The sequence below is a fragment of the Amaranthus tricolor genome, chromosome 11 (assembly GCF_026212465.1).
Source record: "Amaranthus tricolor cultivar Red isolate AtriRed21 chromosome 11, ASM2621246v1, whole genome shotgun sequence".
Taxonomy (NCBI): Eukaryota; Viridiplantae; Streptophyta; class Magnoliopsida; order Caryophyllales; family Amaranthaceae; genus Amaranthus; species Amaranthus tricolor.
Genome location: NC_080057.1, coordinates 19,342,641 through 19,370,355, shown reverse-complemented (window position 1 = coordinate 19,370,355; position 27,715 = coordinate 19,342,641). Strand labels below are relative to the sequence as shown.

The 27,715-nt window shown below is 30.8% G+C and overlaps 1 protein-coding gene across 2 annotated transcripts; it reads right to left on the bottom strand.

The window, feature by feature from the left end:
* Positions 1-1,750: 1,750 nt before the first annotated feature.
* Positions 1,751-15,519, bottom strand: LOC130827541 (alcohol-forming fatty acyl-CoA reductase-like). 2 transcript variants are annotated; one of them, XM_057693279.1, is made up of 10 exons: positions 15,347-15,519; positions 14,748-14,851; positions 11,522-11,724; positions 10,392-10,492; positions 9,694-9,886; positions 4,630-4,791; positions 4,450-4,531; positions 3,292-3,561; positions 2,213-2,340; positions 1,751-2,085 (listed from the first exon to the last, which is right to left on the bottom strand). In XM_057693279.1, the coding sequence occupies exons 1-10, from the start codon at positions 15,417-15,419 to the stop codon at positions 1,932-1,934; spliced, it is 1,470 nt and encodes a 489-aa protein (XP_057549262.1). In that variant the 5' UTR covers positions 15,420-15,519; the 3' UTR covers positions 1,751-1,931. The 2 variants fall into 2 exon arrangements, with proteins under 2 accessions (XP_057549262.1, XP_057549263.1); XM_057693280.1 differs by having other exon boundaries at positions 14,748-14,842; positions 15,347-15,504.
* Between the last annotated feature and the right edge of the window lie 12,196 nt (positions 15,520-27,715).

Here is a 27,715-nt window from a genome sequence, read left to right as displayed (position 1 = left end):
CCAAATTTAGGAGAGAGAAAATTCAGTTCATCCCTTTACTTTGTTTTTTTTCTCTTTTTTTTTGCAAAAATGAATTCTCATTCGAAAAATGATAAACCCAAATTTGAAAATGATGATGAAGAATAGCAGCATACACAAGGCAGAACAACACCATTTCCTAATTATGATGAAGAATAACATAAATTCAAAAAATTTGGGGATTACATTCGAAAATTAAACAGAATTTCGCACATTTAAAATAGCAGAAATTTGCAAATACTAATATTGAAACCTCCATGAGAATAACAGCTTACCATTTTTATGAAGAACAACAACAAAAACAACCAGATTCAACCTTCATTCTTTGAATTTGGGGGTGAATTGGGAAGATGCAAATTGGGGGTTTTAGGATGAACCTTAGTTTTGAGGGTGAAATGAATTGGGATGTAATTCAAATTAGCATGGAATTGAATGTTGAAGAAGGTTATTTTGGTAAAGACATTAAACTCAACTTTTCTACCTACTGTAGCCGGTCACAATTTTGGTGGGGGTGTTATGAGCAACTAAGGTGAAAAGTTCGGATTTTTCATGAATAATCAAAAGTAGGGGTTATTCACAGAAAAATGTAAAAAATAAGGATTATTCTCAATAATTTTTTCTTAAAATAAAGTTAATAAGAAGAAGCATGTAAGACCATAAACATTATAAAAATGTTTATGTAAAGACCATAAGCATTATTAAAAATATTAAAGTTAGGGTGACTAAGTCTAAGTATATCAAAAAAATATGATATAAAGAACAATATATAAAAAGAAAATGAATATACAACCTAGTCCTAAGTACTATATATAAGAAAGAATCTTGTATTTTATTTATGTAATTTAATATTATTTTTGCTTTGAAAACATAAAAATTTTATTATACTCTATTAGTTTACCAATTATTCTTTCTTGGAAAGTAAAAATAATAAAATAAAACATTAATTGGTTTTTAATTTATAGATTAGATTCTCTTAAAAAATTAAAATTTCTAATAATAAAAAGAATTTATTAATTTTTATGTACAACTCTAAAGGTCGTAAATATCATTATCCTATATAAAACTACCTAAAATGAAAAGTGAAAACATTAAATAGAATTAGAGGAAGTAAATATTAATTACTCCAAATACCACAATTAATACCCCTATAATCCTAATTATTACTCATTTCTTTTCTTTAATGTTCTTCTCATTTGAAATATTTCACTTTAAGGAGAGATAAATTTAATTAAGATCTTGAGACATATATATTTATAATAAAATATATTTATGTGAGATCTTATTACATTCATCTTAATGTATACTTTTCTTATTATATATTTTTTATAATTTTTTATGATGCACATTTAGAGATATTAAAATTCGAAAATTATTTTGAAAACTATGCAAAAAGTAAATAGCTGGTCTTTGACGAGACGACCTCATAATGAGACCGTCAATTTGGGCCGGTCCAATTCACGCGTGTAACAATTTGAGCATTTTTTTCATTTTCTTGACATTTTTCAATTTTGATCTTTTAAAGGTATCAATTTTGACCTTAAAGGTATCAATTTTAAAAAATGATAACTTTAAGGTCAAAATTGATAAATGCCCAGAAAATTAAAATGTTATTACATACGCGTAAAATGAGCCGGACTACATTCGTCTTAACTTGTGATGGTCTCGTCTAAATTTTTTTGAAAAGCAATTGGAAAGAATAAATCTTGAGCACAATTCCTTCAACAATCACACCTTGATAACAACCATGTATTGAACAAATATAAATAAAAATAACATATTACAAATAACATATTAAACATTTTTGACTAAACCATTACAAAATAACATATTACAAATCATGTATTGAACAAATATAAATAAAAATTTCTGTTTAATTAAACATTTTAATAAATAATAAATTTATTTTTTAATGGTCACTTGAAAACATATTTGACTAAACCAGGAAGATGAATATTCATGAAGTAATCTTCCCAATCAATAGCCTTTGGATCAAAGTAGAAAATGTCTGTTTCTACTCCTCTATTTCTTGCTGCAATTCTTAATTTCTCGGTGTTGCTGTCATCGTATCTACAATAATTTATACAATAATTAAACAAATAATAGTTATTTATATTGTTTCAATTTTATCAGATTTATTTAATATATGTGCATAGGATTAAAAAATATGAAAATTAATCTAAGTATAATAACTTACATGCCCTTGAAGAATAAATATGGCCTGTAAATGTCTATCAACCGCATCACAAAGTTGATTTTTCTTGTTTGTTCCATGAATGTGCCTTTAAAAGATTGGCAAAATGCAATATTTGCTAATTCTAGTGCCTATAAAGAGTTTAAAAAAAACCCAAAATGGGCAATTAACAACTTGTTTTTGAAGAGAAGTAATTAGTTTTTAAGTTACAAGAAATTAGGATAATGAAAACATGTCATTAACATACAATTGAGTAAATTACACTCCTAAGTTTATAATTATCTCACAATAAAAATACATGATTTAGTGTTCATTTTATCTCTTACTTATATTTAATTTATGTATTTAATTTTATATATGGGCCAAGATTATTACGTGTTAAGTTGAGGGAAGGGAAGGGAAGGAAAGATATAGAAGAGAATCAAACACAAACCTTTTACCTAGAAAAAATGATACTTATTCCGATTAAGACAATATCCGACCCCATTCTGATTAAGTACCCATGAACCAAAATTTTATTTTGAATGCAAGATTATTTTTATATATCGTCACTTTTTAAACACGAATGTTATAAAAATGTAAAACAAATTCCATCTTTACTTTAAATTATTAGTAGTTTAAAATTTTAAAAACTAATTGAAAAAAAAAATTCATTTTTACTTTAATAATATTATTTTTATTTTTCAATTATTATCGATATAAAATATATCATGTAGATATATTAAAAACTCTAAAATCACAAGTCTTAAATGACTGTTCACAACAAGGAACTAACTAAACCAAAAGTTTAAACTGATGGTTGAGGCCCCAGAATATGTTATATACTCTAACACGCTCCCTCACACAAGAGCCCTTAATTAGGGTTAAAAGTGTGGATGCAATACATGCCAACCTTATACCTAGCGCTAAATATTCCACTTTAAATGAGGGGTGGTTCATGAGATCCGAACCCGTAATCTCTCGTCACGTTAGCTTTTGATACCACGTCAAGCAACCAACTTAACCAAAAGTTTAAGCTGATGGTTGAAGCCCCAGAATATGTTACATACTCAAACAGTTGTCTTAAGAGTGAAATGTGTTACCTTCAAGGGAAGGAGGTAATGAAGAGTAAGGTATCTCTTGAAGCTATCCATAGAGCCAAGAACCCTAACATGACCAACTTGGATAGGTTTTCCTTCCTTGTTAATCCATGGATGGCGTTGAAAATACTGGTATGCAACTTCATGCAACGTTGAAAATGTTGTTGGGTTTTTAACAGATGATCCAACTTGGTATATCCTTGGATTTCCCTTTTCATTTGCATGTATCATTGCTGCTACTAGAATCGCATTCGATACCATATCACCTGGAATCTGCACTTATTTTATATTTTCGTGTTTTTCTTAGACACACTACGTTTGCTAAACACAATTCACTTTATATATGACGTCCAGTAAAACTTTAAAAAAGTACAAAAGACCAAGTGTTTCAAATAAAAAGAATTTTGTTTCAAATAATTAATCCTTGGTATATGTTTATTATAAGTTTAATATTTTTTATATTTTATAGAAATGGATTATAGAATTTTGATTTAATTATTAATTTTCTGATTTTAAAACATTTAAATTTTAACTTGTTTTTATTTAATATACTTTTCTATTGTATAAATTGTTTTCTTAGTTCATCGACTATTAAACCCCTAGTTTATAAAATTCTAACTTCACCATTGTTTCAAATATGCCCTGTTAGGTAGTCAGTGATAGAAAATTTTTTGACAATTTTATTTGTTATGCTTGTTCTCCTTCAATTAATTTATCTTCTTTACTAAATAAATTTCAACACATTACCATTTAAAAATGTAGTATTAAGTGGTAAACAAATTCTCAAATAAGACGGTCTCATGGTTAGATCAATTCTATTGGGTTGACCCAATGTATACTTACTATTTAAAATGGTCACTTATAGCGTTGAAATGATCACTTACAGTTTTAAAGTGATGATTTTAATAGTCTTAAAATAATCACTTATAATCTTAGAATGATCACTTACAATCTTAAAATGATCAACTAAAAAAATTAGCTAATTATATGAGCTCGTCTCATAATGAGACGCTCTCGTACAAGTCTTGATAAAGTGTTAATGGAAATTGTTAAAAAAAAAAAATTCTTTATTATGGAAATTCTTGAAAATTTACATAAATTATTCTCATTATTCTTTTTGAGTATTAACAACCAAATAAGCCGTTAATAATTGTAACTTACCACATCAACAACAGAATCAGGGTCACCAACAAAGCAAGGCAACCTCCCTTTGCCATATGCAACAGCTAAACTATCAATTGTCCTACAAATACGTACAACCAAACGGGCCGTTAATTATTGTATCTTACCACATCAAATATTTTTTTTTATATGCATGAAGACACAGTAGAAATGAATTACCTAATACCTTCAACCCAACCTGCGAAAGGTTCTTTGAAAGTGCTGGTTACAATTGTAGGACGAAGTATGACAAGAGGGATATCTCCTTTTTCATGCATTAGAAACATCTCTCCTAATGCCTTTGTAAATACATACACATTTGGCCATCCCCAATGCTTTGCCCTGTTTTATCATTTTTAAAACAAACATAAACATAATTATTACTTCTATTTTTTATTTTTTCACAAATTTTTGTATAAAACGGTCAACAAATTCTTGTATGAGACGGTCTCACCGTGAGACGTACCTCATATTTGGCTAAATAGCCTAATAATAGAAACTTTTAGCTTATGGGTTTCATGTTTCAAGGTCGTCTGACCGTAAGACGGTCTCATACAAAATAGACTTTTTTTTTTCCAAAAATTCTATATCAAAAAATTTAAACTTTACAAAATCAAATCATTGTAAAGTCAACAGAAACTCCTGTGAGACGGACTAAGCTGTAATTAGCCTAGACCCGATACAAAATGTTATTTTTTTGAAAAAATTCTAACATACTAATTTCAAGACCTAAAAAATCAATTCCACGACTTAAATTTTATATCCTCGAATTGGTCTTTTAAATCTTGAAAATGTCAAATTTCATGAGTTCCAAATCCTTCAAATTGGTCTTCTATGTTCAGGAATTTGCCTTAAGTTTTAGAATTGATCTATTATATCGTAAAATTGATAAAAAAGAAAATATATACTTCTAATTGGTCACATGGGATAAAATCTCGGTTCTCACCCAAGATTTTGTAAATAACCAGGATTGTAAATAAGAGTGAATTTTAGAAAAAGTTGAGCGAAAAAATAAAAAAAATTAAGCAAATAAGCGAAATTCTAAACTTTTCCCAAAAGTAAGTGTCCAAACCCCAAAGCTGTGCTTTGGAGCTGTTCGCAGTTACTAACTGCGAACAGGTCAAAAAAAGACAAAATAGCTGTTCGCAGTTACTAACTGCGAACAGAAAAAAAAAAAAAAAAAATTTTTTTCTGTTCGCAGTTAGTAACTGCGAACAGCTATTTTGTCTTTTTGCTGTTCGCAGTCTAACTGCGAACAGCTATTTTGTGTTTTTTGAACTGTTCGCAGTTACTAACTGCGAACAGCTCTTTTGTCTTTTATAGCTGTTCGTAGTTAGTAACTGCGAACAGCTCTAAAGCACAACTTTGGGGTTTGGACGCTTACTTTTGGGAAAAGTTTAGAATTTCGCTTATTTGCTTAATTTTTTTTTATTTTTTCGCTCAACTTTTTCTAAAATTCAATAAGAGTCGGGGCCGTCCTCAAATGAAAACAATCCGGGCTGGATTTTGCAATTTGAAAATGGGCTTATACGGGCACTGCTCATTCAATCTGGCCCAACTTGGTCAGCTTTTATAAAAATCACATCTATTAGAAAAGAATGTCTCGTAGTGAGACCGAATACATATGGGCGAACCTATTTTCAATTTTGATGTAAAAGTGATTACTTCTAACATTATAGTAATCATATCAAAATAAAGTATATAATCTTAAATGGATCAAGTATGACCTTTTTAAAAGTGATCAATTCTTTACCCTAAAGTGAGCAATTCAGACCTTAAATTGATCAGTTATATATAAAGTGATCAATTGTAACATTAGAACGGACAATTTTAACTTGATAAGTAACATGTTTAAAAATGATGAAAACCTCAAAGAGATCTATTTAAAGCTTATAGTGCTACATCATAAGTCAACACTTGTACAATGATCAATTATAAGTTAGAATTTTAAACGAGTTCTTTATAATCTTAAAGAAATCAATTATAATCGTCGTAAAAATTGAAATTGAATTGATTTGACAACTATTGTACGAGTAGTCTCAGGGTAACTCAGTCTCTCACAAGATCTACTGTAACAGATGATGACAGTAGAGAATTCTTAACCATCAACAAACGAAATTGCAACTCTGATCCAAAAAGGTACTAATTGCTCATTTAATTAGAGCCTATTTCTTGCCCGCTTCATTATAAGGGGCTTATTTCCACCGTATTTAAAGTTTAACGCATATTAAAAACTTAAATTTTCTTTTCTTTTTTCCATTGAATTATAAAAAATTCAATTGTTGTTTCTACTATATTAGTTCTTGACCTACATTTTTCATTTGATTTGTTATTATTCTATCTACTCATTCTATATTAATTGAAAACTCTTTATTTTATTCTTATTTTATTTTTTTGGATTGGGGGTGCATTATTGCAACCCCTTGTACCAATATTAAGTGCGCCACTATATCAATTATTAGCTTTACAACTAACTTATATTCTTCAATTTATTTGTTTGTTTTGTTTATCTACACTTCTATATCAAAAAGTAAAAAATTAAAAAAAAACAAACAAATTATTGCAAAACCAAAGGAATCAAAAGAGCAAGTCTTTGATTAGTAGCTACCTTTTCTATCTCTATAAGGCTTTTCTTACTTATGTTATCTTTTTATAATATAATATCACCGTTAATGGTAAACTAATCGAATGTTACTTAATTTATTTATTTATATTAAATAGAAAATAGAACTATTTTTTTATGTGTTCGTCGATACCTCATTCTTATTTTTGGTAATAACTTATACTTTTTCTAATGAGCCATTCTAGTGAAAGACCGATGAAATAATTTTAAAATAAGGAGCTCTTATATTAATAATTTGTATTTATTGAATTATTAAACCTGTATAAGTCAGTCTCATCCATGTATGAAGGCCCGTCATAAATTGAGACCGAGACAATCTCATTTAAAAATTTGTTTTTCTTATCTTACCCACATGTAACTTACTTTCAGTCGGTCTCCTGAGAGAAAAGCCATCACATTAAACCTTAATGTCCACTTACTGTATCTTTAATGCCTTATTATATTATCCTTAATGCCTACTTATAATATACTTAATACCCACTAAAAAAGTACTTAAAATGCCTACGTACAATATTCTTAATGTCTATCGAGAAACTCAGCCTACTTATCATATTCTTAATGCCTACTTACAATATCTTTAACACCTACTTACAATATACTTAATACCCACCGCATAAGTACTTAAGTACTTACAATTAGGGGTGTAAATAATTTGGTGAAAAATCGAACACCGAACCAAACCAAATCGAATAAGTAATTTGGTTTGTCTATATTTTAAATTTGGTTTGGTTCTGACTGAATTTTAATTATAATGTTCGGTTCGGACTTTGGACTCGGTCTAGGGTCCAACAAAACCGAAAAAATCGAAATGTTAAAGGCATGTTATATCTTCCATTTGATTTGTTTGAATTTTTGCCCTTATTTTTAGATTTATGTTAAAAGTTTTTTACTTGTTCAAATTTAAAACCCTAAAATTACTAATATCTATTTAGTAGCTTTAGAAAGAATAAGTTTGAAATGATACATGCAAAATTGATTTTCGGTGCAAAATATACAAATCGGTGCAATTTGCTCTATTCAGTTCAATTTGAATTGGTATTTTAAAATTTGGTTCGGTTCAATTTGGATTATAAATATTATATTTTGCTTTTGGAATGAAAATATTAAAATCGAATTTTATTCGGTTTGATTTAGATTTGTATCGAATCCAAACCAAAAATCAAACTTTCACCCCTACTTATAATATTCTAATTGTCTACTTACAATATTCTTAATATCTACCTAGAAACTTACTCTATATTTTTTTTTGCCAACTCAGTTATAAATAATCTTTCAAACATCTCTGAAAAAAATTAATGACTTATTTTTTTTATTCATGTATTTCTCTCACTTATCTGTAAAATATTCCCACTATTGTCATGTTACACTTGTAATTTGTCGTATTTGTTTGAGTGAGATGGAGTGATGTCATTGTTTATAATGATTCGAATCCTTAAATCAGACATAATCAGCTGTTTGTAGTAGACACTCTCCGGTAGTCTCCATCACTATTTAGTTAGATTCGCCAAGCTCCATGTGAATCCATTTATTGGACGGCCACTAGGTGGTATTAGCTTATTTATGTAAATAAATTAATTTAACCAAAAATTTAAATTTAATTTAACCAAATGCTTAAATTTAATTCAATTTAATTGAAATTTGTTAAATAAAAGAAAAAAAAGTATTTCTTTAAAATTTCATGTTCAAATTGGATAAAAGAAGTTTGCTATTAAAGATCATAATTAATTTATTAATTATTTTGACTTTTTACTCGAAAAATCTTATAAATTTTAATACTTTCTCTATTTCTCTGAAATAACACTATTTTACTCAAAAAAACTTATCGATTAAAATCATTACTTAAAAAAAAAACATTTAGTCTTTGTCAGAAATAGGATACTTAAGCTGTTTAGATTCAGTCATTAGTCATTAGTGTCATAGATTGATTGTCATATGCAATCATTCTACGATCATATTAATAATACTCCCTCTAACCCATAATTTTAGCTATATTTTCTATTCGCAAAAACTTGGACGAGATCGTCGCAAGTTAAGACGACGTGTGGGCCGGGCCCATTTCACGCGCGTATAACAACATTTCAATTTTCTGGACATTTATTAGTTTTGACCTTAAAGATATCAATTTTTAAAATTGATACCTTTAAGGTCAAAATTAATACATTTTACAATCAAAATTGAAAAATTAAAACTCAATTTCAACCACACATTTAACTTTTACTTTTCAGTCTCCTAATCTAAACCAATTATTATAGTATCACAAACAAACGAAAAATATAATTCTTAGAAAGTAACAAAACACGAGTAAAACTTTAATGTTGGGACGACAGGAGCACTACATTTTAAACCAAAAAGAAAAGAAAAATCTCACATTTTAATTTAAGATGCCTATCTGGGTCATCGGGTTGATTATGGGTTAGGTGTTTCGGGTCGGTTTGAAAACGAATTTTGTGTCCATATTGTTTTTCACATAATTATAAATCATTTTTAAAGTGGGGTCTAATCGATTTCAATTACAAGATCATGTAAATTTTAGATCATTAAATCTGTTTTGAAAACCTCTACACCAGCTGAGAAAATAGGATTACTATAATACGTAGAAAATAAGAGTTTGTTTTGCATACCTCTCAAGTCCCATGTCCCTCATAACATATTTGATAGCTTCTTCATTAGCACCCTCAGCTTCAAGGTCTTGTAATTTTTCTTTAATAAGCTTTTTCTCAAATTCAAAGTCAAGACCAGGTCTCCCGTTAAGGGTATCACCCTTGTAGTAGGGACTCTCTTGTATTAGTCCTCCCCTTTCACCCGATACATAAGCTGTTAAATAATTAAAATTCTCGCTAATTAGATAATTAAGTAGCATGACCCTAACAAAAATTACTTGCTTAAGCAACATAACTTAATAAAATGTATGTTTCTTTCTTAATTTCGGGAACTTTTTATACGAAATATTGCAAGTAAAAATAATCACAGATGGTAAAAAAATAACGTTTTCTAATCTATGCACTAGGTGCATAGATTTAGTTTATAAAATAGATAAATGTTTTGGAATATAATTTGTAAGAATTATATCAATCTGATTTCAACAAATTTACCCATATGAGTTATGTGCATAGGTGTTTAGTTTACATTTTACAAAATAGGTAAACTCGTTAAAGTATAATTTGTAATATTCTTTAAAATTGATAAGTGTAATAAATTTTTAAAAAATATATTAATTTGATTTTAACAAATTTAGCTATATGCTATATTATAATCAAAATATATAAATCAAGTGCATAGGTTAGAAAAACAGAAACATAAAGTAGAATTTTGTACTAACCTGTTGATACTTGTACTAAAACCTGAAAATTGGTGCATTTCTTAGCAAAATCCAGGACATGCTTAGCTCCAAACGTATTGAGATACAATGATAAATCGTACCTGTGATAATTTTTTTGATGAACACTACCAAATTTTAGAACTTTTTATTGTGAAGAAATAATTAAACTTTTTTTTGAAAGGAAGAAATAATTAAAATTTTGCTTGCTTGATGTTTAATTTTTGATTATCTACTAATCGTATGGAAGTATATGTAATTGCTAGCATGAAATTGCATTAGTAACTTTGATTTTCAAGAAGGATATAGTGCCCAAACTATCCTACGAGTGATCAAAAGTTTAGTAATCCTCTGATTTTTTAATGGATGTTTGTTTTAACAGAAAATATATTAATAGAAATATGTGGTTTGATTGAAAAAAATATAAAGCTAAACAGAGATTAATTAAGTTAGGATAATATAAAGCTTTCTTTATAAGGAAAAAAACTAACTTTTTGGTATTAGATAAAAAAAAAGTGATTGAATTGTCTGAATAATAATAAAGAAAATTCCACGTGGTAATCCCGAGTTTTGGGTTTTTCCACGTGGCAGACAATAAATCCTCATAGTGACCTTAAACATTCAACTTTTCTATATGGTAGACAGAATATTGAATTATTGGTTAAATTAAGTACTCATTTCAACTTGATTATGAAATATGTGACAAATTAGGATGATCGTGACGTCTATTTTTTTGAAAAAAAAAGTCAGTATGTTGGGGAAAATAGCGTAAAGTTAGCAAAAACACTTTCCATTTGACTACAATATAGAAAAGTTGAAAGCTTAAGATCACCACATAGATTAAAACAAATTATTTGTCTACCACGTTAAAAAGCCGATAATTTAGGATTATTATGTGAAATTTCCCTAATATTAAAATATATATGAGGCAAACTGAATTCCATATAAGAAAATAAGATAAAATAAATGGACAATCTAAAAGAAATGAGGCAAATTAAAAACAACAAAATGATAATTATTTGAAAATCAAAGACTAAAGTCAATAAGAAAAATAAATTATATTGTATGTTATAAAGTATGATAATAATTATAATGATAGAAGAAATGCAAGTAGTACATTACAAAAAGGGTACCTCTCATCAAAGTTGGTAGTTGCAGCTAAGTTGACAATAACATCAATTTCCCTCCATAATTGTTCCTTAATATTACATTCTTTAATTCCTAAATCTTCACAAGTAATGTCACCTGCCACCACACTAATCTTTTCTGATATGAAGGAATTAAAGTTTGAACCCATCTTTTGCTTTAGAACCTTGAACAAGGCTTTTCCAATTACCTAATTACACCAAATCAATAAATAATACTTAAGTCATAATTAAATTATGTAAATTAACCAATTAAAAACAACAAATTAACAATTTTTTATACCTAAATTCAATGATTTTCTTTGAAACAAAAATACCAAACAATACCGAGTAACCATTAAACCCAAAATAATAATCGAAAAACACTTAATTATAAGATAATAAATAACTATTATCTATGAATATTATTGACATATATCATACAATATGACTTACACGCATCGTTCTTTCAAATAAAAATAGTATGTTTTAACATATAATTATAAAGTATATATATTAAAAATTTGGACACTAAAAAGATAGGGTCCTGAACCTTCGCTTATGTAGCTCTTGCTATTTAGCCAGCCTTATATATATATATATATATATATATATATGTTAATGCAGAATCGGACTTTTATCACAAGTGTGAAATTAAGTAGAAAACTATTAGATGAACCGCAACCCATGAATATTTGAACATACATGTTCTTTATTTCAAGTTGATCATATGATTATATATCTAGTTTTGAAAATTTTTTGAATTCATCCCAAAGCTAGAAAAGACAAATTCTTAGTTTAGATTGTGAATTAGGTAGATAGGTATATGCAAATAGAAGATAAAATAAATGACATATTTTCAAACATTCCTTAACATCAATAACAAAAACATAAATCATCTATAAGAAGGATCATATTTACCACCTTCTCTTGGTACTTTAATTTGCCTTAATAGCACCAAATAATATACTATTATACTTATTCATTTGCATAATTAATTTTTTTTGCCATTTTTTTGATGTATTGTAATAACTAAATTTATAATTTGATATTCATTTTTTTTCTAAATATTAAGAGAAAAAAATCAATGAAAAATTATTTTTGAAGTTTAAGTAATAGACAATTATCCCTAAAAAAAAAAAAAAACAGAAATAAACAATTAAGACAGACAATTATGACACCTTTAAGTTGTCTAATAATTACTTGGAAAATGCTAACAAACGTCATTTGTGCATTCGGTAAAGAGAATGTAAATTAATTTTAAAAAGTAAATTAGAAATAACTTAAATTTTTCTTATTATTCTTCTTTTTATTTACTTTTACACAGTTTTCAATGTAAATTTTAAATTTCAATACACATTATAAAAAATACATAATAAAAAAGTACATAGTATGACGAATCTAACAGGATCTCACATGAATATATTTTATCTTCTAAATATGTATCAAAAACATTAATTAAATTTCTCGTAAGTATTCCAAATAGAAAGAATATTAGAGAACGAACGGAGTAAGTATTACTTTAACATAAAAACAAATTTGGAATTTACACTAATATATTATTTTTTCAGTAGCGAGGCGGATCCTTTAGTTTTATCTTTCTAGAATATAGAAAAAATATCATTTTTAATAGTAAATTTAAAAGATGGAAGGTACATTGGAAAATAATACTCCAAGTAGAATGTTAGAGTAGGTAGTTATTGAAGCCAACAACCCCCTACTTAATTATTGACCAAAAAGTTACTCCTATATAAAGATGTACCTATGCAATTTATGACAAACTACAAACTAAACTTATTTTGAAGAAAAAAACTATTTATGCAATTACTACGCTATAAATGAAAAGTTAGTAGATATAACATGCAAAATATAAGAGGAAAGTTTAATTTCTGTTTTTTTTCCGTTGCTTATTAGAAAATGTACCAAAAATAGAAACAATTTTCACTACCCTCTAAGATCCTAACTGGAACTTTTTGTGTAATTGTGTCATATGGTGAACAAATACCTAATTTGAACTGCTTGAATTAAACAATGTATTTTTTTTCGTTTCTTTTTATATGTCTCATTTGTTACTATTTATCAATTAGTCTTAATTTGTATATTATTCTTAATTCGTACGTTAAAACATAGTTAAATGAAATCTTGTTTGATTCGTCTCAACATAGGGTTTATTAATATCTAATTTTTATAATTTTTAATTATACATCATTATCGCTATTAATTATTAATTTGTGCATTAACAAACGTGTAAAAAATAAATAAGACATTTGCATGAAACAAAGGAAGTAATATTTATTCTAGATCCATAATATAATCCTATTGGTACTAAGAAACCATATATCAACTTTAAACAAAGACTAGAACAAAACAATAAACATTGTATTGCTCGGTCTTACTAAATTTGCTACCTAAGAGATTTACTCACAAACTAAAAAAGGAATAAAGTGTGTTTTAGAGGGGTATATATATAATTATATATAGATGAGATTATGTCATTTGATAGAGTAATTATAGATTTTAATTTGGAAAAGAAGAATAAATTATCTATAACAATAAAACAATATGCCATATTGTTAGAAACACATGCCAAGTAAAATTGATTGATGCAATGCTATTATTAAATGACTTTTATTTAAGTAAAATTAAAAAAGTTTGACGTACATAATTAATTACTTTTGGTTTATTTGTTTTACATTGTTAGTTATAATTGAAATATTTCATACATGGAGAAAATTTCAAACATGAGTTTTCATGCATATAAAGAAAATAATATTTATTCATATATAATTTTATTGGATTCATCTCCATGTATGAAATTTTAATAATTATTTTTTTATTCTCTAGAATTATATTTAAAAAATATGCAAAAAGGAAAATGTAACTAACATTTGGAAACCAAAGCTATCTTTGTTATGACTAATTAACAATTTAATTGCCATAGAGAAACTAATGTCAGGTTAAATTTACCTTAAAAAAAACTAATTAGTAAAAATTAGGTTTAATTGGTAAAAATTAATTTTAATCGGTAAAATTAATCTATAATCAGTTTAAATCTGTAAAACTCAGTTATAATTAATAACTAAAATGACTTACAATCAATAAAAATTAATTTCAATAAGTAAAAATCATTATCAATCAGTAAATATCAATTACAATCGGTAAAAACTAATTTTAATCAGTAAAAATTATTAGAATAGGTAAAAACCAATTAAGCAATGATGAAAAACATATATACCTCATTCTGCAATCTTAGTAAAGCTGATTTATTATCTGCTGCCCTAATTAAAAGATAGAGCTTTTTAACATTTGGTTGAGTCCTTAGCACTTTCTCTGCAAATACTAAACAAAAAATAAAAATAAAAAATATACCCATTAAAGTTCCTAAATATCGTAAATCGTAATACCATAACAATCTACTAAATGTTACATAATAGAAATAATTTAAACTCTAAATTTTCACAAAATATATAATATCAATTGCGATAAAATTTTAATCATTAAAAAATTATAATTTTCACAATTTTTTATGACGACATAATATCATGTACCTGATCTCTAAATGGTAATATATTACAATGAGTACTATGAACAAAATAAGATGATAGTAAAGTTAAACCAGCATGTTTATTAATTAAACTTAACTAGAGACTTAATTTCCTAAAAAAAAAATAACTTATTTTTCATTATAATTCCTACTATTAATAACAACAACTAAATAGGTGCTAATGTAAATAATAAGAGACAATTAAATTTAAAAAGAGTGAACATGGTAAAAATAAAAATAGGAGAAATTAAGTAATTAAAAAGAAAATATTAATGTTAAGATGATATTACTTTTTGCTAAAAATCCAGCTCCACCAGTAATTAAAATGGATTTATTTTCCAAGAAATTTAAAACACTAGACATTTCAGTTTTACCAAAATTAATAAAATTAAATAGAGAGAGAATTTGTGATAGAGAGAAGGAGAATTGTGATGAAGAGAGAAAGAGATCTACACGAACAAATTGTTATACGTAAATATGTTGAGTATATGTATATATACTACGATTGATTGGTGATCAGACATTACTACTGAAGCATACATAAGCAATAATTAAATTAATAATAAATAAAATAATAAAAGTATGGTAGAGTATACGCAAGTAATATTACTGGTGGATTATTTGCAGGGGATATATTGACATTTTGGTGGGCTAATTTTGTAGACATTACATGCATAAAGTGAGAACAACCTTTTTGTCTTATGACAATTTTGATTTTGTTTGTGTTTTCGTTTTCTCTCCTATAAGAGAGTAGAGATGCTCATTTCGTCGTTTGGGTCATTGGATTAATTTCGACTTAGTTGTTTCAGGTCGGTTTAAAATTAAATTTTGTTTTTTTAGGACATAATTATAAATACATTTTTCAAGTCGAATAAATGTGCGAACGTTGGGTCTTTTTTGCATAACTCTATAAGTGAGGACTCATTGTCGTGATCTTCATATCATATCATAGAATACCTTCATATCCAATAAATTTCATTGGAATCGAATGGTTAGAGTGACATATAAACCATGCTCATATCTCCTCCAAAGAGATGGCAATTGAGATATGGTTAAATAAAGCACAAAATAAAGAGAGTCTTGTAAAGAAAACGGTGAGTGGTAACAAATACACAATAGAAAAACTATGTGCCGAAACCAACACAATCACACACACATATACACGTCAACTGTTCCATAATAGTTGTTGCATTTTTTCATCCGTTTCACAATACTTGTTATATAATTATAACGTCATCAAGTTACTTATGGAAATTTCTTCTTCGGCCCTACTTTATTCATACTCTATACCTCATTAAGTCTTATACTTTTGTTATTATTAAGGACAATAACAAAAGTGTTTTACTATTGAAAAATCATTTCCTTTGTACTTATGCAAGATCAAAATGGTACAAATACTATGGGAGGTATTATAAAGTAAATAAATACATAAACGTAGAAAAACATAAATAAACAAATAAATGAAATCACATATAAAATCAACAAAATAACAAGATGTGAGCAAAAAACTAAAGGAAAAACGCTAGAAGTCTAAGACACATAAACTGTCTCTCAATACTTTAATCGCTAGTCAGGTTCTCTAAAAGCTGCAGCTCCTACAAGTCTAATTTGATTTTCTCCTACATTTTCTTAGGTCTGCCTCAATTTTCTTAACTTCCACTATAAGGCTTTCTATTGTCCTCATGGTGCATTGATAGTGTTTCTCTTCACATTCCCAAATCATCTCAATCTGTTTATGCACATCTTTGCCGCTAATGAGGCCACTCTTGGCATCTCGTTCAACTTATGGTTTTATATTCCATCCATCTTTGTGAGTTCGCACCACCACTTCAGCATGGGTATCTCTACTACTTTAATTTTATGCTTAATCTTCTAAGCGAGCTAGCATTCTGTGAATATACCAAAGCAAGCCTTATTGCAACTCAATAAAACTTACTTTTTAATCCAATGGGTCAATGTTCTCATCACCTTCAGAAATGATTAATTCACTATCTCCCTGTAACACCCTGAGATTTTCTGACGTCATTAATTAATATTTTAATAACTTTTGGGGATTTTATAATTATGTTAAATTAATTTTCAAGTAGTTTTAATAAATTCCTTTCACATACGAATTTAAATATTAACATATATATATATTAAAAATAAAATTACGATTTCTAAATAAAGAGGTTCAAATCAAAATAATTATTTTATTAAAATGTGTGAGCACACGAACGTGAGTTTCTTGGTTGGGCCTCACAAGAAGATGAACCTAGGTAAACAAATAAATAAGTGTATAAATAAAATAAATAGGATGAGTTAGGGTTTTACGTGGGTATTACTACCTCGCTCACTCAATTCACACGCCTCACTTCCCTCTCTTCTCTTCTCTCTCATATCCCTCTCCTTTACGGTTCAGCAGCAGCCACTGTAGCGCCTCCCTACCAGCAGCCAGCAGCCACCAACTGGCTGCATTCGCCTCCTCATAGTAGCAGCAGTGGCTGCGTTCTCCCCCCACTAACAGCAACTAAGCTGCACCTTAAACAACCACCAGCAACGGCTGTGACGGCCAATTGTGCAGCCTCCACCATCACACACACTCACCACCATACCAACTACTTGCCCCTTCACATCTTCTTGTTTTTAATTAAAATTTATCAAGATTATGAAATGTGTGTTGATTGCATATCAATTTTTATTTAATCTTATTGTGGGTAATATTAAAGATGTTATCTTTGAACAATGAATTGATTAGGGTTTAATTTAGGGATGAAATTTTAATGGTGTGTACTCTTATGTTATATGTTGGTGGTGCGATGATTGATTGGATAATTTCATAATTTGTTTTAAGGCTTAGTCATGTTAGTTATGATTATGATATATTTAGTTAGTAATGATTTTGATTATAGTTGACTATAGAAATGGTTTGGTTGTTTTGGGAGTAGTAGTTGCTAATTGTTGTGACTTGATTGTTGTGAATTACAAGTACTCTTATTAGGTTGTTATTGAAGTCATAATACATAATGTTAGTAAGCCAAGAGCATGATGTCAACTTATCGTCGATGGTTGCTAAAGTTACTTGTCGTGTTTTGATTATAATTCTTTCTAGCTTTGGAGAATGTGACAAATGATATCGCGATTCGATAACTCTAAAATTTGCCTTATTGTTGTATAAGTGTTATATTAAAATTATAAGGCTTAGTCGTGATTAGTTATTTATGGTTAACGCGAATCGATATACTCAAAATTTGTTGATAAAAAGGAACGATTCACATATGCTTTTACTTTGGTGAAAAGACTTATGTTGTGTTGAGTTAATGATTTTGACTTGTACTGAATGAGTTGTATACGTGCTAGAGTAATCGAAAAACTCATGTTGAATAGGTGATAGTGGTTACTTTGGTATTTAGTTGATATGACCAAGTAGTTAAGGGAATTTATTAGTTTTATTCCTAACTTGTATAGGTTTTCAGTTCATAAGAGGAAAATAGAATCTTAGTTGGATGAATTTTGTAACATTTGGTCGTGCAGTGATCCTTTCAAGTACGTACACGCAGTAATTAACCCTTATATACAATTTTCCTTCAAGAGATCAATGTTTATTGTTTATTGTGATAATATGCCTTGTAAACTATGAGGTACTAGTGAATACACTTTATACGAAAAGCTATCGACTATGAAATCCTTACGCTTAGAATAGTTTTAGAGAATGTGAGTGTTAGTAGGAGGCGGGGACCACCCCCCTTATTTATTTTAGAATTGGATTATGCCTTAGTTGGAGTTAGAATGACTTCTTTATAGGTGAATTTCATATTTTGATGAGTGGCTCAGTGGGTTTTGGCATGCTGCTATCCTAGGGCGCTCATTATTAGTCGAAAGTGGAAGTTATTCCCATCTGATAAAGTATTAGATTATGATTAGCTGGCGTGACTCAACTGGATTATGTCCGGTTGATTTATTAGTCCCCTAGCTGAGGTTCGACGGGACCACCGTAAGGGGGGTATGAGCATGCTTGGGTCACTGGGCGCCGGATGGCCGATACCGCCCCTTGACCGAGGTGTTACCATGCGGGCCTTGCAAACCCCAATATGGTGGCCTCTTCACTGGTTTAGAACCCCAGTGTGTTAGTTTTTCCCAAAGGTAGGACCTGAGAGGGTCAGCTGGAGGGGGCATGAGCTCGTACTTTGCCATAGGCGCCGGATGGCCGATAACGCCCTTGGCCGTGTCACTATGCCAGGAAGTAGAAAAAGATCCACTGATAGAAATTTATTCAGTGATAGAAAGTTTATTCATTGATCGAAAGTTATTTAATGAAAGAAGGTTCGTTCTTTGATAGAAAGCTTACACATTGATAGAACATTTACTCTTTGATAGAATATTTACTCATTGATAAAACATCTACTTATTTATAGAATAGTGTATGCTAGTGAGAAGTGTGCCTAAGTTAAGTTACCTCAAGGGTATTAGTCTAGGGGTGTCAAACAGGTCGGGTTGGGTCGTTTTCAGGTTCGGGTCATATATAAATGGGTCATTAGACCCTTGACCTGAACCTGACCCATTTAATTAAATGGGTCAAAAATTGAAACCCCGACCTGATCTGTAGCAGGTCGGGTCAACCTGCTAATGACCCATTTTAACCTGCTTTTTTTTTTCAGGTCATTGAACCATATATTTCAGGTCATTTGACCTATTTGACCCATTTGAAAAATCATTGTGAAAAATATCCATTACCTAAAACTATCAGATTTCGACATCATTTTTACTCAAATCAGAGTCATTGTGCAATGATACCTTCATGGGATCATCACTTAACCCAATTTCAGAATCATCATCAATTGATTTAACAACATCTTTGAAGATAGGTACAGAATTAAAATCAATATACATAATCAAATTATCAGATAATCAGATAATCACAAAGAATGGAACACAAACAAAATCGAAAAAATCAAGCATTAAGAACAATGACAAAAACGCAGTAACAGCAATGAACATTAAAATCAGAAAAAATCGAACAAAAAATTTCAGAAAAATCGGACAACAAAAAAATTCTTACCTTGGCTGAAGGTCAAAGACTCGAAGCACTCGAAGACGAAGTGGAAGGCGCACAGAGAAAAGGAATGAGGAAGGCGCACCGAAAAGGAATGAGGAAGGCGCACAGAGAAGACTGAAGAGGAATGAGGAAGGCGCCGCGCAGAGAAGACTGAAGAGTGAAAGAGGAATGACTGGGAAGAGGAAATAATTTTAGGGTTTATGATTTTCAATTTTTCATTGAGTTACCGTGTTTGGGTTTATGATTTCCATCATTCCATCCCCATTTCGCAGGCCCAACTCCCAAGTGGTCCAATAATGTCTCATATAGTATAATGGGTTAATATCATATAATATGGGTTGACCTGACCTGATTGACCCATTTAATAAATGGGTTAAACAGGTTTTTTTCGGGTTTAAATATTCAACCTGAACCTAACCCATTTAATAAACAGATCAGGTCGGGTTGACCCATTTAATTAATTGGGTCAAAAATCTAAACCCAAACCCGCTAATTTCGGGTCGGTTTCAGATCAGGTTAGTAGGTCGGGTCAGCTTTTGCCAACCCTAGGTATTACAAACTATGATCACACTTACCTTAAGATAGACAAGCTCTATAAGGTCATGTGTTAGGTATTCTGTTAATGCCTTGGTCGAGTTGATACTATACGTGTTTTGCAAGAGTTTATGTTTGAAAAAAGGAGCGTGAAGACCTGCATTCTACCCAAGAACACATGGTTCGGGTTGGAAAACACGTAATGAAATTAAGAAGTATAAGTGGCCGATAAACGGTTACTATCTGTGCTTGCGTTTTACAAAATCATCTAACACTAGTGGAAAAAACCTCGTTTGTTGCGGTTTTTTGGCCATTTTTTGCTGCGGTTTTGGCCCCCAGCCATAGTGATAGCAGCAAATGTCCTACTTTAAATGCTGCGGTTAAAAACGGCAGCAAATAAGAGCATTATTTGCTGCGGTCAGAGGCAAAACCGCAGCAAATAAGGAGGGGTACACTAGTGGAAAAAACCTCTTTTGCTGTGGTTAGGGCTGGCAAAAGCTGACCCAACCTGCTAACCTGATCTGAAACCGACCCGAAATTAGTGGGTTTGGGTTTAGATTTATGACCCAATTAATTAAATGGGTCAACCCGACCTGATATGTTTATTAAATGGGTTAGGTTCAGGTTGAATAATTAAACCCGAAAAAAACCTGTTTAACCCATTTATTAAATGGGTCAATCAGGTCAGGTCGACCCATATTTAACCCATTTGTTAATCCATTGAAAATTTTTTAAAAAGTCATAAAGAAATAAAGAATAAAGATAATTGCAATTGGGACCAGTAATGTATTGTGCCATTGTGGTATTACTGGTATATAAGTCAAAGTCATATGACCCGTCTAGACTCTGGTACATCAAAAACCCTAAAAACTGCGGCGCCTTCTTCCTCAATTCCTCTCCACTATCCAGTCTCCTGCTTCTCTGTGCAACTTCGGAGTGCGCCTTATTCCTTCCCTCTTCTCTGTGACGGCACCAAGGTAAGAATTATTTCTTTGTTTTCCCATCTTTCTATTTTTTTTTGATCGATTTTTTCTGATTTGGATTGTGTTCGTTTTTTTCATTCTTCATAATAATTTGGTTCGTGTTTGTGTTATTTAGGGTTCGATTTTTTCGAATTTGTTGGAGTTTCATTTTTACTAAATTGGTAATTTGCATCTTGTTTTTTATTTCATTTTTCTGTTTCATTTTTATCGATTTTTTCGATTTTTTCGATTTTTCTGTTTGTGTTATGTTTACTCCATTTTTCTTGATGTTTTGCAAGATTCATATTTTTTGTTTCATTTTCTGGGCTTGTTGCTTCATCGATTTTTATTTTACTGTAATCTTTGTGTAATCTGTGTTAATACTGTGTTGATTTTGATTTTGTTTTACTAAACTGGTAATATTTTCTGTTTTGATTTTGATTTTACTCCATTTTTCTTTATTTACTCCATTTTTTGGTTTTCTGACCCAATTTTGATTTTGATGTATAATTTACTGGTATATCAAAAACCCTAAAAATCTAAAACCTAAAAACTGCGGCGCCTTCCTCAAATCCTCTCCACTCTCCAGTCTCCTGCTTGCTGCTTCTCTGTGCGACTTCGGAGTGCGCCTTCTCCTTCCTCTTCTCTGTGGCGGCACCAAGGTAAGAATTATTGATTTATTTTTTTGTTTCCCATTTTTCTGATTTTTTTTTTGATCGATTTTTTTCTGATTTGGATTGTGTTCGATTTTTCTGATTTTTCTGATTTTTCAGTTCAATCTTCTTGATCTTCAATTCAAGCTTGTACTGTGTTCGATTTTCAACTCCATTAATGGATGAAAGTATGTTTACTGTGTTCCATTAATGGATGAAGCTTGTAATGTTTTACAGTGTTAGCCATATATTAGTTTTTATGTTGTAATTTTGTAATATTGTAATTTTGTAATATTGTAATTTTTGGGTCAAATGACCTGAATTATATGGGTTCAATGACCTGAAAAAAAAAGCAGGTTAAATGGGTCATTAGCAGGTTGACCCGACCTGCAACAGATTAGGTCGGGATTTCAATTTTTGACCCATTTAATTAAATGGGTCAGGTTCAGGTCAAGGATCTGTTGACCCATTTATATATGACCCGAACCTGAAAACGACCCAACCCGACCTGTTTGACACCCCTAGCTGCGGTTTTTTTGCCATTATTTGCTGCGGTTTTGGCCCCCAGCAATAGTGATAGCAGCAAATGTCCTACTTTAAATGCTGCGGTCATGGGCAAAAACCGCAGCAAATAATGAGGGTTATTTGCTGCGGTCAAGGGCAAAAACCGCAGCAAATAGCTCTCTTTTTTTTTTTCTTTTTCCGTTTTATTCTTATAATAATGCAATAATAATACAATGTAATAACAGTGATTAATCCAATGATAATCACAGATAATCAACATTATCTCTTTGTAATAATAAACTCTCGCTCGTATATATAATATAATATTATGTACGTACCTATATATATATATAATATATACATTAAAGTATAAAAAATAATCTATACTAATTACAATTTATCAAGGACAAATATTAGCAAGATACGCGGCAATCTTGTCTTTTAATTCGCGCATCTCTTCACTTCTCAAAGGGCGTGTTTCCCTCGGAATGTCGTTTAAAACCTATATATAATATTAAAATAAAAGATTAATATAGAAATAAACATATTAGATTTTAACAATAATATATTTAATTAAGAACGTAACAAATACTTACGGCATCTATATTTTCGACTCCAAAGTCCTTCACGGAATTTATAATATCGTCCATATACTTCAGCGCGTAGTAGCCGCAGTCAACGGAAGAAGAAGGTTGTTGAAAGCACTAAGAGAAAATAGATGTTAGTGTCAAAAACGGTTAAAAACGCATAAAATCGCAACTTAACACGTAAATTCTAGAATATGACAATGATTTTCAATTCTAACAACTTCTACACAATAATATATACCAAACAGTGTTGCGTGCCAAGTTTCGTGCAAAACAAACAAAGTTTGAGCTACTTTACGCGCGAAATTGACAAAAACGCTAAAAAACCCTTAAAATCGCAACTTAACACCTAATTTCTAGCATATGACTATTATTTTCAATTCTAACCATTTCAACACAATAATATATGCCAAATAGTGTTGTGTGCCAAGTTTCCTGCATAACAAACCATGTTTGACCTACTTTACGCGCGAAATTGACACAAAAGCTTAAAAACCCTTAAAATCGCAACTTAACTTCTAATTTCTAGCATATGACTATTATTTTCAATTCTAACCATTTCAACACAATTATAAATGCCAAATAGTGTTGTGTGCCAAGTTTCGTGCATAACAAACCATGTTTGACCTACTTTACGCGCGAAATTGACAAAAACGCTTAAAAACCCTTAAAATCGCAACTTAACTTCTAATTTCTAGCATATGACTATTATTATCAATTCTAACCATTTCAACACGATAATATATGCCAAATAGTGTTGTGTGCCAAGTTTCGTGCATAACAAACCATGTTTGACCTACTTTACGCGCGAAATTGACACAGCAGGAAACTAGTGACCAGACCACCTTGCACGACACGTGGAGACCAAACCTATGCATCCAGGACCTAGGCTAAAGTGGAAATGGAATCTTGGTACTTGGATCTAGCTATCAAGGTCCTAAAACCATTCTAACATTCCCCGTGGACTCCTAGAAGCTGAGCTGAAGGAGGGCTGCTCGACAGTTTGCTAGATCAGAATTTTGTTTAAGTGTTTGTGGTTGTTTCGTGTTCTTTTCATGATCATTTGTAGTTTTTGACTGTGTCATTAATCAAATCTTACGCACAACATTAATCCTTGAATAACCAAGGCCTTAATCAGCCCCGGTTTCGCATCAAAACCAAGTTTGAGTACTTTACGCGCATATCCCCTTTAGAAGGATGTTTTGCGCGCAATATATCTAAATGCTCACTCAAAAAAGCATGGACTTCAGTAATATGATGCAACACATACAAGTGTGCTTGTATAAGGCTGTCTCGAGTAGATGTGACCGATTTGGAGCCAATTGTTCTTTTTCTCTCAAGCCTTCCTTCATGTTGAGAGGTGGGAAGTCCAATAGGCTTTGCCATGGCCAAATACTCGGCTATAAAGTTACTAATCTCATCGCTCACAGTGCCTTGAATCATACTCCCCTCGGGTTGTGCTGGATTCCTCACCTTGTTTTGTAAAACACCCATGTGTCTTTCAAAAGGATAACACCACCTTAAAAAAACTGGAAAATACATCTCAAACTTGCATAAAGTTACAATCACGTCGAGTTGAAGTGCATCAAGTCTAAAGAGATCAAGAACTTTACTACAAATTGTGTTGAAGAACGAACATAGCTCGGTAATAGCATATCTCACATGTTTTGGCAGTATTCCACGAATTGCAATTGGTAAGAACACTTGCATCATTACATGGCAATCGTGAGATTTCATGCTTCCCAACTTCAGCTCACCATTTAGGCTCACAAATCTCTTCATGTTGGATGAGTACCCAGACGGAACCTTACTGCCATACAAACACTCACAAAATGTCCGCTTCTCTGCTTTGGACAATGTGTAGCAAGCTGGAGGCAAATAAACTTTGTCATTACTCATCTTCTTCTTACTACCACCAACTTCATCAGCTCTATTTCTTTTCTTACTCACCTTAACATGTGCCCACAACTTCGGACGAAGACCCTTACATTCAAACCAATCTCACACGGCCCTAACATCTTTTGTCTTACCCGGAATGTTCATGAGAGTCCCGAGTATGGCATCGCATACATTTTTCTCTATATGCATAACGTCAAGACAATACCTAACCTGTAGATCTCTCCAATATGGAAGCTTCCAAAAGATTGATTCTTTTTTCCATAATCGGTCTTCACCCCCTTGCACTTGCCCCGTTTTACCAAATACAGTCTCAACTTCCTTAACCTGTTCATAAACCTCATAACTGGTCAACAGTCGACGAGCTATACGGTCCTCAACCTCCCCGTTGAACAACTTCTTCTTACGATATTGGTGGTCTCGTGGGAGGAACTTTTGATGGTGCATGAATACGTGTTTGCACTTAGGAATCCACGTGGATTCCATGTCATCGATACATATCGGGCATGCTTTCTTCCCTTTGTTCTTATACCCCGATAAGTTGCCATATGCCGGAAAATCATTAACGGTGCATAAAAGCATTGCACGCAAGGTGAACTCCTCATTAGCATATGCATCAAACACTGAAACGCCTTCATCCCACATCTTTTTCAAATCCTCAACGAGAGGTGCAAGATACACATCTATGTCATTGCCAGGTTGTTTAGGACCCGAGATAAGAAGCAAAAGCATTATGTACTTACGCTTCATACACAACCAAGGTGGCAAATTATAGATCACTAAAAGTACCGGCCAAGTACTATGTTGAGAACTAAGATTGCCGAATGGGTTCATTCCATCCGTACACAGTCCGAGCCTTAAATTATGAACCTCATCCCAAAAGTCTTATGCAACCTATCAATACTCTTCCACTCCGGAGAATCAGATGGATGTGTGAGCAAGTGACCTTTCTTCACCCTATCTGCATGCCACCTCAAATTTAACGCATCTTTCTTTATAGAAAACAAGCGCTTGAATCTAGGTATTATTGGAAGATACCACAATACCTTAGCCGGGGGCCCTTTAGCATCCCGAGCCCCTTTACGCTTGTAGCGCGATAACCCACACCTAGGACACTCTTCTAAGTTCTCGTTTTCATTCCAATACAACACACAATCATTCGGACACGCATGATTCTTCTGGTACTCTAACCCGAAAGGACACATGAGCTTTTTGGCATAATATGTCGACTTTGGAAGTTCATTTTCCTCAGGAAGCATCTCACCTAACGCTTCTAATAACATTGTGAAACTAGTGTCACTCCAATTGAACTTTGACTTAATGTTGAAAATTGTCAACACTGCTGTTAGTTTGGTGAACTTTGTACATCCAGGGTACAAAGGCTTTTGAGAAGCCTCTGTCAACAAGTCAAAAACACGAGGACGTTTTCCTAACTCATCCTCGACTCCCTCCATCATCTCATCAACACGATCCACATCCTCATCGACATTCTCTTCATCTGTCTCATACCCATCAACATGATCTACTACATCCTCATTGACATCGGCCACATTATTGACGTCCTCAACAACACTTTTCTCTTTGTAAACTCTCTCCTCACCATGCCAAACCCAAACATGATATTGAGGCCTAAACCCACGTCGAAGTATGTGCTCCCTAAGGATATCAACACTATCTACCTTTGATACATTGCCACAACTGACACATGGGCAATAAAAACCAACTCCCCCAGGCCTAACTTGATGTTCAACCGCAATACTACAAAATTCTAATACGCCATCAATAAATTCCGACGATTCAATGCTTCCATACATTCAAGAACGATCGTTTGTCATCCTAATTAGTGTGATTAATTGATTCAAAACAAAATCAATACACAACTTTTAAACATATATACTTAACGAACTCTAAATAACCACAAAATTAAGTAATAATCATTAATTTAACACTAATTAACCCAAATAATAACACAATGTTTTTTAAACTGTCCAAATGATGTTTATTATAGTAACCATAATGAATATTCATATAAAAACAATAAAAATAAAATCAAAAACTTGGACAACTAATTAACATTCATATCAACAACTCATTCATTTAACCATAAACAACCCTAATTAAACCTAATTTACAAACTAGAAATAAATTATAATAAATTTAAAACATAAAAACCACACACATTGATAAATAAAATGAAGAAATTACTTAAAAATATAACAAAACATGATATATATGATAAATTTAAAACTTAAAAACAACAACAACATACACATCAAAGTATGACAAATTTAAACCTAACTTACAAAATCAAAATGAAAAAGTTACCTTGAATTTCGTGGGTTTTGGTGGGTTGTGTATAACCTATACAATGAAAAAAAATTAGTTTAAAAAAACTAAATCCCTAAAACATAATGAAGGTTGAAGAACTTAAATTAAGCTTGAAAAAATAATACCTTGAAGAACAATAAAAGAAAACCGATATACTGTA